The sequence below is a fragment of the Gordionus sp. m RMFG-2023 genome, chromosome 1 (assembly GCF_954871325.1).
Source record: "Gordionus sp. m RMFG-2023 chromosome 1, tfGorSpeb1-WG-v2, whole genome shotgun sequence".
Lineage (NCBI taxonomy): Eukaryota > Metazoa > Nematomorpha > Gordioida > Chordodea > Parachordodidae > Gordionus > Gordionus sp. m RMFG-2023.
The window spans coordinates 84,495,529-84,512,832 of record NC_088775.1 but is presented as its reverse complement, the minus strand read 5'-3'; the positions used below and the strand labels follow the sequence as shown (position 1 = coordinate 84,512,832).

At 27.6% G+C, this 17,304-nt stretch overlaps 1 protein-coding gene across 1 annotated transcript in view; it reads left to right on the top strand.

Annotated features, from left to right (window-relative positions):
• The first annotated feature begins 877 nt into the window (after positions 1–877).
• The window catches only part of LOC135922252 (protein PF3D7_1417600-like), a 30,781-nt gene continuing 14,354 nt past the window's right edge, over positions 878–17,304 (top strand). The window contains exons 1-2 of the mRNA XM_065456667.1: positions 878–1,265; positions 13,800–13,947. Of these exons, the coding sequence (XP_065312739.1) occupies positions 1,113–1,265; positions 13,800–13,947 (301 nt within the window). The 5' untranslated portion in view covers positions 878–1,112. The remainder of the gene's footprint in view (positions 1,266–13,799; positions 13,948–17,304) is intronic.

Here is a 17,304-nt window from a genome sequence, read left to right as displayed (position 1 = left end):
TTTGTGTAAAGGCTCAAAAAATTCAAATTTCTATTTTAGGTCATTTAAGTGATTCTTTACATATAATTTTTTTATAATTCACATTAATTTAAAATTGTGTATTAGGAATAGTTATTAGTCCTAATAAATTTATGCTTGATATTTTTAAAAAACAATAATATTTCTTAAAAAAATCCCCCCCCCCCCCCAGACCAAATTCCTGCGTACGCGCCTGAATAGAACAATAAATTTTTTAGATCATTTGTGGAAATAGAAAATTAGGAGGAAATTTAAAGATATGAAAACTACTTTTCTTCCATCAATATTAGAGTTTTATGAAAGTCAAAATTTTATCTAATCATATTTTCTATGGAGGGCGTGTTTGTCCTTAAATCCCCTCCTATACCACTTGTTTGGAAAAAAAAATATGAGAATAAACGATAAAAAACTTATCAAATTTATTCTTATACATTTCGTTTTAAAAATATTTACTTCTTTATAAAATTATTTTAAATTTTAAACAATCCTAGAGCTTCCTCCCTAAATATCCTGGTTTTCATTTTGTTATAATGAATAATAAGTATTTTTCTATCATAAATATTTATCTTTAACTAACATAATAAAATATTAGATTATATTAAAATTGTTATGTTAATTTAAACAATATATTAAATATATATTTTATATTTTGTTGATATTTCATACAAAACATTATGAAATTTTATAATTTAATATATTTATTATTTATTCTATAAAAATAGTTAATTTGGAAATTAAAATTTTCACGTCGATCAAGTTTATTTTGTTGTATAAATGGTAAACAAATAATATCATTGGAAATTATTCAGTGTTTATTGTAATGGTAGACGATTAAATAGGGGAAAACAGCCATATTGAAAAAATGGAAAATACAATTTTGTAAATTCGTAAAATAAATTGATCATACGTTTAAAATTTCGCTAAAATTAATGAATAGACACTGTACCTCAGCATACAATATATGTACTTATCATGCATGATAACTTCGTTTATCAACAAAAAAAAAATTCAATATAAAATTGACATTATGTAAAACCAAATAATCCAACAATCCTAAATTCCTAATATCTTTCTAGCATCTTGCGGAAAGGATTATGAGCAAATTATCATTTAGGGCCCGCCAACTTGACGTTAATAAAGCAATCTGTATATACCGGTATGAAGACTTTTCAAAAATCTCTGATTTTTCTCAGGGTCCCAGATCGGTGGCTCCTATTCCATCAGGAATGGAAAAAGAGGAAGAAAGTGTAAGTTTAATATATTCCAAACTCTTCTATATGTAGAAATATTTCACGTTTAAAATTTGCGTGAGCTTTACCGCCATTTTTTAGATATAGCGCCATCTATTTAATGTTTTATTATTTATTTTATTTACTACTTTTTTTTGGAAATTTCATTATTAAAAAATAATTATTAATATTGCTATAATTATTTTAAAATATCTATTAATTGAAATGTTACCTCACAATTAGGATTGCTCTTTTCATAAATAAAATGTTACAAATGAAACTTGGTCAGTTTATTTGTGAACCCCTTATTGACATTTTTGTTTCTAAATAATTTGACATTTAAACTAATATTTATTATCATATCTGAATATATTCTTTAATTAGTTTTCTGGCCGGGTTTAATTAAATAGCAAGGGGGTTGGTCAATCATGTTATTTAGAAAAATATAATTGTTAGAGATGATTAGTGAGTTGATTTATATGAGGTTTTTTAATGATGAAGGTTTTGACAAATGGGATTGTGAAAAAAGTATTTAATTTCTTGTTTTACTGTTATATATAGTTTTATGACATCTTTTTGCCATAAAAATTCAAAGGAAAATGGTTAAAATCAAAGTTGCACTAATTGATATCACTGATTACAATTTTTATATGAAATCTCCATTTCCACATGAATATATTTTATTTATAAATTTAAGCCTTTACTATATATGTTTATTCAACATAATAAATTTAATATGCAACAAAATTTTAATACTAATAAGAACTAGGAAAGAATTAAAACATTTTCTCTTTTCTTATCTGTTTAGAAATATATGGATCAGAAAAAAAATTTCATGGTTTAATATTGGCAATTTTTTAATTATGTTTAATTATTATTTTGGGTTATGGCTGCTAGATATATGCAATGGACTGGGTTTAGCCCACACATATATTGGGTTGGTATGGTCAGGTTTTCTAAAATATGTTTAACAGTTGGCGGGTGGTGAACAGGTTAAAAATGGATTTTTAAAATAATGAGCAGGTGAATTTATTTTTAATATTTATTAGGCAAAATGAGAACAGACTTCCCTTTATATTGCATATTATATGTTTTAAATAAAGAGTCAAACTAGCCATTAAGGTGGGTTAAACAAATTTCAAAACCTGATAGCTACTCATGTCAGTTATAAAATTGGTGTAACTAATCTTGTGTGTAGAGGTCAGCATGGTATGTCCTTAACCAACCCATGAAAATTTGTAAAGTTTTTTCAACCCATCCTAAACTGGTGTTGGCACCTAAAATAATTTTTTCTATTGTGCGACAAAATTAAATTATTTATGACAGAATATTTTAAATTATTTCTAAGCTTTAAAAAGATTTGCAAAGTAATGTTTTGGCCCATAAAAAATATTTTGCACTAGTTATCTGCAGATTTCTAACTGAGTATGCTAACACCTATACGCATCTTGTTATCAAATAAGTCATTATTTATGCTTTTACTTGAAGTGACAAATTATTTTTGATAAATAGGCAAATAACTTAAAAATATATAATTACATAATAATAATCAGACGGACCTGGAAACCCAATGTCAGCTTATATATCCTGTTCCGATAAAATTAAATTATTTTAAAAATGGGGATTTGACAAACTTACAAGCAAGAAGTAGAGCCCTGCAAATTCTTTTTATATGACCTATACCAAAATATTTAATAATTTTTGAATCCAGCTCAAAATTTTTAGGCCCAATCCTCTTCCGAATTATTATTACATCTCTGCAGATCTATTTTTTCAAATCTAATTTGATCTGATAAAAAAAATTATAGGATTTTTATCATTAATGTTTCTGATCAAAAATTTTATCTTAGAAATAGATTTTATTGATTTTTTTTCACTGTACTCTTAAGAAATTGTGATATTTCAGCAAAATCAGAATGATATTAAGTAGGGGTGTACCGATACCACTTTTTGGAGGCCAATCCAATATTCCAGATATTAAATTGATATCGGCCGAAAACCGATCTGATATCATATCTAATTTTGTATTCTGTAAAGATACTGGTTTTAATTTTTAATATACTTTTTATTAGTACAACATCTATAATTTTACTATACCATAACATATGTCTTTTAAATATATTATAATGATCAGTTATAGTTTATATTCAATTCAATTGCTATTATTTATATAACAAGTAATAACATTAATCTATTTACATAATTAGTAATAAACAAATATATTATGAAATTTGAAATTAATAGTTAAAATTAATATATCGAAGATTTCTTTTTAGAAATACCAAAATTTCCAATTTATCAGAGATCGGTCTGCGGTGATGGGGACTGTTAATATCACTAGCATCACTAAAAACAGATTCTGAAGAGATTAAACTTTTTTAAACAGAATGCGAGAAAAAATAATTATATTGCAGAATGTTTATTAACTAATTATTACTATTAAAAAAATTAAACATAAATATATATTTTGATTTTATTTATAAAAATAAATGGTTTTAACTTTTTTTAAATTTTGTTAAAAGCGCTATTTTATATTGGATCGGATCGGAAAATTTTATATTTGCCGATAACCGATATTTTAAAATATGCGAAATATCGGCCCGATCCGATATAAAATATTGGTACATCCCTAATTATAAGCTGGATGACAATTTTATTGTTAATTCCTGAATAATTGTAAAATATCAAGAAAATAAAAAAATAGTTTAAAATTTTGACAAGTACAAGTCCAGACCATATCATTTTTAAATCAAGGTTGGAATCCAACTGAGTCTGAGTAAATGCCTGACCAACCCATGATCAGTCCACTCTATACTATTATTCTTATTTAACACATTTTTATATGTTTTGTCCGTATCCCTAATTTTAATAATAATATTTCATATTTTATTTTTAAGAATATTTTATTGCATGGCCAGATTTTAAGAAAATTTTTTGTTCCCCAAGCTTGACTTGACCTAAATAAACCCAAACAAGTTTGAGATCAGAACCAACAGTTTAACCTGGTCTAGAATTTTTAATAAAATTCCTATATGGGCCAAAACTAACAATTAGTGCTGCACCAATATATCTTTTATTTTTATTAATTATAAAAATTAATTTGCATATTTAAATAAATTCGAGCCAGGCCAGTAAAACATTTTTAACAAATTTTGGGCCAGGCTTGAAAAATTAGGCCCAATGCAGATCACAAATAGAATTAGGGATATTGTGCCCCTAACTTTGTTCTAAATACTATTCCCCTTTCGCCTATTAAATTGTAATGCATTAAAAATAGCTTGAATAGGTGTAATTACTGTTGTTAAATTGCTCAGCCAACTCAGTTTAGTCCCGAATTGGGCCTGCTCTGAAGCTGAAAAAAGATCCGAGCAGACCAAATGAGCCGACCCAGGTTGATAAATTTGGTTGGAATGACTGATATCTCAATGGTTTGACATTTAAAAATTTTAACTGATATGTTTTAGACGAGTTAGAAGTTTTTAACATTGGAAAGGCTTTCTTTAACTATGATCTATTGGTATACTAATTTTAGATTTTTTTGGAATGCCGATTTTCACGACTCCAACTTAGGTTCGGCGCGTCATAAAAATCTAGCACTTTTTTAGCAACACCAGGCATATAAAACACCTTGGATTACATATATTTACGCGCCTAGATCCAGATTTTGTTTCTATAGAATATCAGATAAAATAAAGGATGGATGATAAATTGTTTTTAAAAAAAGACGTTATTTTTCGATTTAAACCAGACGACAAAAAAATCGATTAGGTTTTTTTGCAACTAACCTAATTTTTATTCCCCTAAACAAAATTAAAATTTAATATTAGTTATTCATTCTCCACGTCATATTATGTTTATCACATTACATGCTCCGGATAACTCTCATTCCCACCACCTCCTATAATTATACATAGTTGCATTACCTTTAAACTTGCATAATTTGAGCACCATGGTGGTCCCAAACCTTCTGCCCGAATTCTATCTGAAATACTTAAAGATTTAGTTTCCCTGATCTGACTATAACCCGTGGTTGCTTTAAATCAAAAAGGGCTCATTTTTATTTATAACAAAATAAATTTAATCGTAAATTCATAACCTTTATTATATTATTAAATTATATTTTTTAAAAAAATTATACTTTTATATTTTACAATGATAATAAATATTAATATTATTTTTATATAGGTTAAAATATGTGTTGACTTTACCGATTTTCTTTCGCATAAATCACCGAAAGCGAGAGACAAAAAATAATAAATAAATAACGGTGGTATCCTCTTGGTATATCCCGATCGCGTTAAATCGCGAAATCATTCCTTAATATTGTCCTTTTTTTGAAGCGTCTGTCGATATTCATGTAGTATCACTAGATTTTAAATCGAAATAGAAATTTAGCACTTATTAAGTATGAGTGGGCCTGCTGGTTCATATAGTCATGGATTCCTGTATAAATCACATGATATTTTTTTTAAATAAACGATAATAGCAAAAGCCAATTCCAATATTCTTGTTTTATTTAACGGATATTCAATTGCTACATTATAACACCATTTTGATTTTTAATTATAAATAATGTATTTTTGACGATGATCTGGGAATTCAGGGTTAGGCCGTGTTCTGGTTCATCTTATTTCTAAACGGTAATCTGTTTAGCCACCTATATAGCCTCCTCTTAAACAGTCTTAAGACGACGCCAACCTATTTAGATTTACGCCAGATAAACGTATCTTTATGACTCTTTCCAAACCAAATATTTATTTAATTTATACACTAAATCTGTTTTAGACAGTTTGTGATAAATAGAAATAAGTTTCAAAAAAATGAAAGCCAGTACACGGTTTATTAATTATTTTTTTATGATGTATAAAAAGTTAATACTAAAAAATTTGACAGCTAATATTTTAGATTAAAATTGGCATTTTGTTAATAATGGCAAGCCTTTAACAATTTTTTTGGACGATTAATTAATCACTGTCTTTTTTAAAAAAACTTAAGCCACAACGTTCGCGTCTAAAATGAGATGTAAAAAAGGATAAAAAGGCCAATTTTTCTTCACATTTGAATTAGACGTCCCATGACCGGAAAATTCAAAATTTCGAAACATCAATTTATTATTTTTAAAAAAAAATTGAATAATTAGTTCTTTATTAATATTTCGTGATCAATAGATAGAAAGTTGGTATAATACAAATATTTTAAAAGTATATATAAACGATGACCTATCACTACACTAAAAATTAAAATTTTGAACAAATTTAATTTTGATAATTTTAGCTTGAAAAAGGAAGGTAATTTTGAAAATGTTAGCTAAAATAAAGGTAATTTTGAAAATCATTTTAAAAAATTTTTGAGCCCAAGATTGTAAAGGGTGACGGCTTTGTACACAGTGATTTAACCTGAAACGAATATCGATTTAGTTTCGGGTTCAGTTAAAAATAATAATATAGGTTCGGTTGAACCTCTCAAAATCGGTTTGAACTCTTTAAGACACAAATTTACATTAGGAATATGTATAGAAAAGTTTATAATAATTTAATTTCATCATAAAAAAAATACATATTTAGAGAACATTTATTTTATTATATAAATTAATTACAACAAATAAATATGAATTATTAACTTTAATATTGAACACTTTTTACATAAAAAAAAATAGTATTGGCAATTATATTTTGTACCTTAGTCAAATTACATCTTTGAGAAATATATAAATATTGTTGAAAAACTTCTCTCTACGCTAACTTGAGTAGTAGGCACTGCCAATATTACAGATAATTTATATCAGAGACCTCCAGAGGGACCATTTGCACAGACTGGCCCAGCCTCGGCCCGGGTATATTTAAAAAATAAAAATATGGGCGTGTACCCCGTCTTAAGGCTAGGCTTATAGGTTTCTAATTTATATAATTCGGAGTATCGATTGCTTTAATTTTGCCGAAAATTTAAGATATTCATTTCTTTATTTAGGTGAGGTTCTTTAGGAGAATTGACCTAAATATTTAAAATATTTACTAATCTTTCAAATATATTTTATGACTATGTTTGCTTTTTAAAAGCTTCTTCGGGATTCTGTTGGCTTGATGTCTTAATTTTTTTTTGTTGTATTTTGTTAATTTTAGCATACATTATTAATAACTTTCACATTATTTTATAAGCATAACATCCAGGGTTGCCAGGTCAAAATTTTCAAATTGTGGGAGAAATTAGGTATTTTGTGGGAGAAATATATAAATTGTGGGAGAAATTGCTAAAAAAAATTTTTTTGCGGGCCTTCGGCCCGCAAAGGCTCGGCCTGCGGCCGGGATTTAGAATTGACTTAGTTATCCGCTTATTATTTTTTATAAATATAAAATCTAATCTAAAATAAAATAGGTAATTATTTTTCAAAATAAAATAGCCAACTATTTAAAATAAAATAGCTAACTTTTTCCAAAATAAAATAGCCAACTATTTTTCAAAAATAAAATAGCCAACTATTTTTCAAAATAAAATAGCCAACTATTTTTCAAAATAAAATAGCCAACTATTTTTCAAAATAAAATAGCCAACTATTTTTCAAAATAAAAGAGCCAACTATTTTTCAAAATAAAAGAGCCAACTATTTTTCAAAATAAAATAGCCAATTATTTTTCAAAATAAAATTTCCAACTCTTTTTCAAAATAAAATAGGTAACTCTTTAGAATAAAATAGCCAACTATTTTTCAAAATAAAATAGCCAACTATTTTTCAAAATAAAATATCCAACTATTTTCCAAAATAAAATACGCAACTATTTTTCAAAATAGGTAATTACTGTACGACACAAAATTTCTTAGAGTACTATCTTTATTATTAAAATAACATATTTATTTATTATAATATATTAATTTTTTTAAATAATAACCAACGATCTTTTTTAATTACAAAAGAATGTAAACAAGATAAAATTTTATAAAAAAATTGTAATTTTACAATGTAAAAAAATAAATGTATAAATAAGATTTTATAAAAAAACAAACAATTTTAAATTTACAATGTAAAAAATATTTATAATCAGTGCGGGGAAGTTGTTCTACAGTATTTAGTTAATACAATGGGGGAAGGGAATATGATATTTTGAGGTATCAAAAATCTTCAAAGCATAAATCAGTACAGGGCATTCTATCAACATCTATTGCAAAACAAAAATATTCTTCAAAAATTAGAAATAATATAGATGCAACTACAGTTGCGGAAATGGTAAATACCTATCATGCAGTACAACATTCAGAGAGTTACTCAACATCTCAATGTTGGTAGAATCTTTCCCCATAATATTTAACGACTAATATAAATGAAAAGAACACAAAATGAGCAAGGCTATCAACAATGTTTTAGGATATAAATCCAGAAGGTCAATTCTTGACGATTTAAAAGATGTGCAAACATATGCAATTCTAACAGATGCATCTAATAAGGAGATATCAAAACATTTCCCTTATCCTCCCCTATTTCAACAAAATTAATGTGATTCAATAAAACTATTAAAAAAATTTTCTCCAGATATGAAATATCCAAAGACATAGCTAACCATATATAATGGTAAATATGTTTGGCATTACCAATGAATTGCATGACAGCTTTCTGATCTGATAATTCCTCAGTGAATTTGGCAAAAACCAGAGTGTATTTACAGAATTGAGTCAGCAAAATGTTGGTTGACAGGTTCCTCCTAATACGCGCCATCGTAGAATTTTAAAATTTTACAAACCTTTAAAAAATAAATAGATTATAAAAGCTGTCCTAATATTTTAAAAAAAAATTTTCAAAAATAAATGGCAGAAGTATATTTAGGAATTTTACATATAAGAAATCTACTATATGCTGTTAATATGCAGTTGCAATCAGAAGAATATAATTTAATAAAGGTTCACTAAATTATTCTGCAGAAATGCCAAAGTAATCCACTTCTAAAAGTTCTATTCTTCTATGAAAATGTTGAGTGGAGCACTGCAATTATAGAATCTAGAAATTTAAAATATATTTATAATAATTATACATACTATTCTAACTTCAAATTTTGAAAATGTCGAATGGATTGGATTGGATGGAGAATTTAAAATTAGCGGAAAAATAAAATAAAAGAACTAGACATATTTTTCGAATAAATATTTAAAATTTATTTTAAAAATATAAAAATAATCAAATACTGTTTCTCAAAATTATTATTTATATATTAAAAACATTAAAATGCTAAAAAAAAAAATTGTGGGAGATTTTTGTGGGAGATTGTGGGAGATTTCGAATTGTGGGAGTTTTGTGGGAGTGAGATGTATGTGGGTTAACTAAAAAATTGTGGGAGACTCCCACTGATGGGGGGAGGCATGGCAACCCTGATAACATCGTTAGATTCAAAGTGGTTCACAATCATTTTTAGCCGTTTAGGTTTCGATGAAAACGAGCTAACGGGTCAAGTTATATTTAAGGGTTCGGTTTAGATCCCTATATATATATATACACATGAAACTTGAATGAAAAAATTAAGCGTATGCTTTATATATTATAAATAATGTACGATTAAATCGAACTCCCTACGGTTGTGTTGATCTCATGATTGACAGAAAATGAGAATTCAACTTGGGAAATTTCATATCGCTATACTGGGTTTGCTTTTTATTTTTATCATAAAAGATAATTACCCACCATCACCCACCCACCCCCCCCCTCCCGAAATTGGGGAGTTTTAAAATCACGGTCAGAATGAAACAATCAATTATGTTTTCTTCCTTCCTATACTATTGTTCTGATTTACGAAACTTAAATTTATACGACTAATATGGATAAAAGGAGCTGCTAATGTGACGCATGTTTTGTTCTTTAAAACAAAGTATTTTTAAATTTCCTAAGGTTTTTTTTTAATATAACGTTATCGAACTTTTACCCGCGTTCACAGTTAGTGCGAATTCGCGTCAAAGTAGACAATTTCATCTTTGTATCCGCGTATTCCCATAACTCATTCGGTTTTGAATAGGTCATTCACATGCACATATATTTTTTCATCCTTTTTAGTTTGTTAATGGTTTTTTTTTAAATATCATTTGGTAATAAAAAAACAAAAACGGCGGACATTGGTTTTTTTAGATTTTTTTTAAAAAAATATTTTTTTTATTAGGTTGCATCCAAAACACCAAAAATATTTAATTCAAAAACGTTGGCGAAAAAACACGAAGTCTTTTGTTATATAAAAAAATTAAGAACTTGGTCAATACATATTTTTTTAAATCTTTATATTTCTATAAACAGGTAAAGATACCTAAAAAGAGAATTCTTATTTTGACGATATCATTTTTTTAGACTTAAAGTGTATCGATTTTATATCGAAAACTAGAGTTAAAATGATTCGATTTAGTGTGCTAAATAAAAATTTTCGCTAAAATATTGTTACCGAAGCCTCGAAATTTCTTTAATAGAAATGTCAACATCTGCTATTTTGGGGAAAATCTCTAAGCTTGTTTAATTTACTATTAACGCCTCTTTTTAAAAATCGGCTAAATCGAACAGTTTTTAAAAATCGATGAAATCAAATCGTTTTTAAAAATCGGTCAAGAGCCGTTTAATTTTTTATTGTTTATTAATTAAACGCTTGTATTAATAATTTAGACTAATTTGAAAAAAAATTTTTGATACGCTTCCCAAATATATATTAAATTGATTTGGCTTGCGGTACAGTGCATAACATTTTTTTTTGGAATTGCTGGGTTATTTTTACCGAAATTAAATTTAATCAAGGTTAGTTTGATCGCGATAAAAATTCCTATTTTATCTCGCGATATGGAAATCGATATTTTAGGGAGTCGGGAGATGGTGGGGAGGGAGGAAGGATTATCCAATCTTCATTTGATCGAAATTCATAATATTGGTTGGTAAGGTGAGCCCAGAGTTATATATATCCGTAAAGATAGACGAATAGCAGCCGATAACCGGATATCTTTTCATAATCACTTACTAATTTGGGAAACGTATTTTTTAAAAAATTATAGCCTTCTCTACCCATAAAAATCATTGTATAAGATATTATGGATTGGTAGATAGGAAAATATCGGCCCATACAAGATATTTAACAGATATTCCCTTAGCTTAATTTATAATATAATCAATTTAAAAAAATAAGTATATGTTCCTCTCCTCATTAAAACATTGTTGGTATGCCATGCGAAATAAACAACGTTCCATTTAACTATATTATTAAATAAAAATCGATAGTTTTAATTATCACCTCCCCCCTCCCCACATCTCAAACATTTTTTTAATTTCAATTTAAAAAAGAATAGGAATTTTAAAAAACCGAGTTGGTAAATAGATAATCTCAAAGAAAATATTTTAATGAAATAAACTCTTCTTTGAATAGATGAATTGATCATCTAGAACCATTAATTTATATTAGGATTATCCATGAGTGACCTTATCTCATTTGCAGAATTTAAAATTAGCTCATTGACCCCATAAAATATTCAATTTTATTTTTCGATTCTAACAACCACTACCTTGGATAATAAAATATTATAATATATTTTATCCAAAATTCCAAAACGGGCTGAGAAAGGCTCAGTGAGACTATCACTAGCTTTAACCTTGGGTTCTTGTCAAAATTTCTGAATTTTTATTTCCACCCCATCCTGTTTGCAAATGCAATAATACCAGCTATATCTACTGCTGCTTAATTATTGATAGTAAAGTATTCACACAGATGTCAACACCCTTTTATAGAGCTATCAGTATATATTGCTTTATGCATTATTTTGAAACGGTGTTTCAGAAGGCTAGATTAGGCTAGATTTTTTCTTACTTTATCTCCGGTCTAATGGCCTCCCTCTAGCCCAGGGATAGCCCTCATCCATTTCTTGAATAAGCTTAACTTTAGAGTTCACGCAGAAAACCAGAATAAATTCTCCGACCTAATAAATGTCTATTGTAACTGGATTTGTTAAAAGATGCTCTTTCAAATATATCGTATCTTAATAATATACAACTTCACAAGATGCATTTTTTTATAATTATATGAAGTACATGCAAAATGCCCAAATTATGAAAAAACTCGCATTGTGAATTGAACCAAACATTTTTAGTTTGATATAATTTACATTATAAAATATTAAATTTTTAAAATAAAAATAAAATATATAAAAAAAAATTTTACCATAATAATTTTATCGCACAAAAACGTTCGAAAATTTAAAATAATGTTAATAAAATAAAACGACGATTGTCTGAAAATGGGAAGAAAAAATATTTTTGAGCAGGTGGGATTCGAACCTATACATTTTGTTTGTGAAAACCATCTCTCCCATTTTAGGTTTCTGTTGGTTAATAAAAAACACGAAATGAATTTTTTTAAGTATATCGGGGATATCCCCCGATACTTATAAGATTAAATGATATCGGCTCATTTCCACTTAAAATAAAAACTCTAAGTCATCATATTCCTGTCTAAGAATATTTATTTAATTACCTTTGTCGTTAATCTTTTAAGATGATCGTAAAAATGGTTGAATTTATAGCGGAGCCATTTTAAAATTTTATTTACTCTGACCAGTTTTCCCGTTAGATTTATAAAATCGGCCATTTTCAAGTTTCCGAAAAAAATTGTATAAACTCGTAGTCTTATTTTATTGTAATGAGTGATTTTTTGAAATATTGTTTATATAATTATTGGCAAACACTTTAAATCGAATACAAATAAATAAGCTACGATTTTCAGAAAGTATATTTATTTATTATATTGGGTTTGTTCGGCAAATTTTTAAATATTTTCTTTTTTAAACATAATTCGAAACGAAACATTCTTCGTATTCTAAAACGAATAGAATATTGAAGAAATATTCGATTTTACGACATTTCTCGGCAACATTTAAAATCTGAGCCTGAAATTGTATTAAAAACTAACATATTATTATTCGACTTAAGAAGGTTCAGCACCATATCACGTGATATACTTATTTTTTGACCCGCAGCAGATTAGTTTATTAGAAATTATGCGTAATTTTTTTACGTTTATTAGCCATGATGACTCATTAAAATAATTATATTTTAATTAATAAACAAAATATGTAGTTTGTAAAGAAAATCATTAAAAACCTATTTAAATTTATGAGTAGTTTCTTTTTTACTTAAGATTTAGAGTTGGGGGGGGGGGGGTACGATGTCAGATTTAAAAATGCTAATATGACCTTGATTTCTCCCACTATCCATGTACCCATCTATAACCCACACCCTACACCTTATGCATGTAACGTGTAAGGCGGAGGCGTACCCATTGCAATACACCTGGCAACTCCAGTAGTTAGTGATCACACATAGTAGATTAATTAAGTACAATAGAGTAGCAAGCTTTGCTTTCTTGCTCGTATTTTTTCCCAAGTTGTTAAATTTATTTTTTACCCTCAAATTTTATATGTTACGATCAATTTCTTGATTAAATATTTCTTTGTTTGTTTTAAATAAAATTTTGAATATTTTCAATAATAAACGAATTCAATTTAGATTTTAAAGTATATTGTATAATATTTTATTTTTGGCACGTGCGCCTAATTTAGGAATATCATTTGCAGCAAGCCATTCAGAACCAAAAGGTTACGGTTAAAGGCGTCGTTATACCTACGCCATCGGTGGAGATTGGAGAGGACTACGATACGTTTTACAAGGGAAATTTCCCGTTGCCCAAACAGTTTATACACGTTCAACGTACGTTTAAAATTTATTTAATTTTTTTTAATTTATTAACTAATTATTGAAATAAATGATCTAAATACGCATTAAATTCAAACGAGCTAAAAATTTCTTTCAGAACATGTAGCCTACAATTTTTTTTTATCGAAATTTAAAGGGGTCTTTGGAAAATCTCAATTTCCAGAGTGATTTTGAAATTTAAATGTATATTTCGAATTTTAATTTAATTATGCTTTGTAGACTTTTTTTTCTCGTTTATTTGGGGGGGAGGGGGGTTAATAAATTTCTCTGGAATAAACATATTTTTATTAGTTTATAAAATATAATAAATTCCATATATTTACATAATACAAAAACGCGATAGTAATTTATGTTATATCATTAAGAGCGCTTTAATCTATTTTACGAGGTAATATTTCGCAAATATGTTTTTAGCCTTCGTAAATTTGAGGAAATTCTTTCATTATTACATGTCTTAATAGGGAGGCATGCTAAAATTGGAAATAATGTTATAATATTTGGAAAGTTTATCAATGTTTATTTACAAATATTGAGTGCACCATTCTCAGGCATAATGTTTATTCTTTTTATTGCATACCAATACTACCCGATACCAGTAATAATAAAAATTCTAACTCAGTATTAATGATCAAATGCAATCAATAATAATGATTTTAAAAAAAAATTATATAAAGTTTTGTAAGGTTTGATTATATTATATATAGTACTAGCTGAGAGCCCGTCAAGAATAACAGGCTTTCAGAATATTTTCATTCGATGATTGATAAATAATAAATTTTACCTTTATTTTATAATGGCTATCAGAAATATCCCAGCACGAATATCTAAAAAAAAATTATTATAGGCCTGGCATATGTTTATTACAGAGCCGGGCCTGCAGGTCTCTTATTTGTTTTAATTACAAAAATATTAAATTGTATGTATAATTTTTAGCAGGCCTCATATTTATTTTATTTACAAGTACTAAATTGTAATTACAATTTATATTATATATTTAAGATAGATATTCCTGCAGAACAATTATTAGTAGAAGAACATTATTATGGCTTGCTTAACACTAAGTGTGAAATGTGAATATTGTGATTCTCTAAATTTTACTTTGGAAAAATAATCAGATGGCAGATTTAAGAATTGCTGTCATAAGGGTAAAGTTAAGATACCATCAATCAGATATATTACTTTTTTACAAGATCTTTTATCAAATCCCAAGTTTGCACAACTATATGTCCTTGAGACTACATAGGCTTTTAATGGCAGGTTACTTATGAAAGAAAATTCAGGTTGCAATGAGAATCTCTTGAAAAGATTAGATATTTTAATAAGACAGAATAACCTATTTTCTATTAGCTTAAAAACTTTGGGAGAAATTAAGAAAGAAGAAAAAATAGAACCATTCAAGAAAATTGTCCAATTTAAAAAATCAATATAATCTACAAGCGAAGATACAACATCCCTTTTAGATGAAGTTGCTATGAATTTTACAAATGATTATGGTGAACCCCCGTTTAAACGGGATTTTAAAGTCTATCCTCGAGTTGATGGTAGTGATCTCATAAATATATTAAGTCTTAATCTTGATCTAATGGTATATCTTCTATTATTTCCGTTAGGTGACCCTTGTTAGAAACCAGATTTAAAGGGTGAAGAGCAAATATTTCACTATAACAGTTTAAAATGTTTATATTAGCAATTCGTGAAAATGAATTCAACCCAATCCTTTTTGCTGGGAAATTATCACAACAATATATTTGTTTCCTATTTACAGGTCGAAGCAAATAATTTAAATATTAGACTAAATTAGCCAAAATTACGAGTAGATAAATATTCTGGATTTATGGACTACTTGCAAAAACAATATAATTCCTGGTAAAGCTGTAATACTACCATCATTTATATATAAAAGCCGTGTCAGAAAAATTGTCATGCCAGTATCTCGCCTTTTATAGTATGGATACTTATCATATTTCGCCTTGTTTCCATTTGAAAATCCTTAGGAAATTTTTTGTTACATATGCCATTTTTTATGCAAGGTGATTTGGGGTTAACTGTCCCACAAGGACCATGTATAAAATGGGTAATAATCTGAAAAAGTCTAAGTTCGAGGATTTTATCTGGCATTTCGCTACAAACAAATTTATCTATAGCTTGTAATGTTTCAATTTTACTATCATCGTTTAAAATAATAAGTATATGGGCATGAGGCAAACCTCCTTTTTGGAATTTGATTGAATATTCCAAATAAATTTTTTATTTATATCTAACTTAATTTAAATTTAAAAAGTACGGGCTAATAAATCAGGTCTATCTGAAGGACGGGAATTCCTTAATTTCACGCCAATTAGGATTGCATGTAAAAGTAATAAAACAAATCACGTTTGCCAAATTTGAGCACAATGGCCATTGCATCATGATAGCGTTCTCGCATATTTCTTTGAGAACCTTGAAAAAATGATATTTTATTACTGCTTTACCAGGAATTATATTGTTTGACCTTGTTTCCAAGTAGTCCATTAATCCAGAATATTCATCTATTCGTAATTTTGGCTGATTTTGTCTAATAAAATTTAAATTATTTGCCTCGACCTATAAATAGGAAACAACAATATATCGTGATAATTTCACAGCAAAAAAGATTGGGTTGAATTCATTTTCACGAATTGCTAATCTAAACATTTTAAACTGTAATAGTGAGATATTTTTTCTTGTACACCTTCACTCTTTAAATCTGATTTCCAACCAGTGTCACCAAAAGGAAATAATAAAGGATATACCATTGGATCAAGATCAGGACTTAATATATTTATATTTATGAGATCACTACCATCAACTCGAGAATAGACTTTGATATCCTGTTTAAATGGGGGTTCACCATCATCGTTAGTAAAAATCATAGCAACTTCATCTATATTAGGGATGTTGTATCTTTGCTTATCACTTGTGCGATCTGCACGAAAGATCACATTGATTTTTACGATTTTCTTGAATGGCTCTTTTTTTTCTTCTTTCTCAATTTCTCACAAAGTTTTAAAGTTAATAGAAAATGGGTATACTGTCTTATTAAAATATCTGAGATCCTCATTAACCTGAATTTTCTATTCATATGTAACCTGCAAGGATCTATAGTCGTGCAAACTTAGGATGCCTCCCTGTGGAAGGATATAAATGAGATGTCCTATGATAAATTTGCCCATGAACTCTAAACAATATGGGCCCAGGTTCAAACTATTAGAATTCTGTGCACCTAATGCAAGGGCACTATTATAAGAACGGATATGTTTCATAAAGTTTGAATGAAATTCATTGTTAGGATTTAATAAAAGGTCTTGTAAAAAAATGAATATATCTGATTGA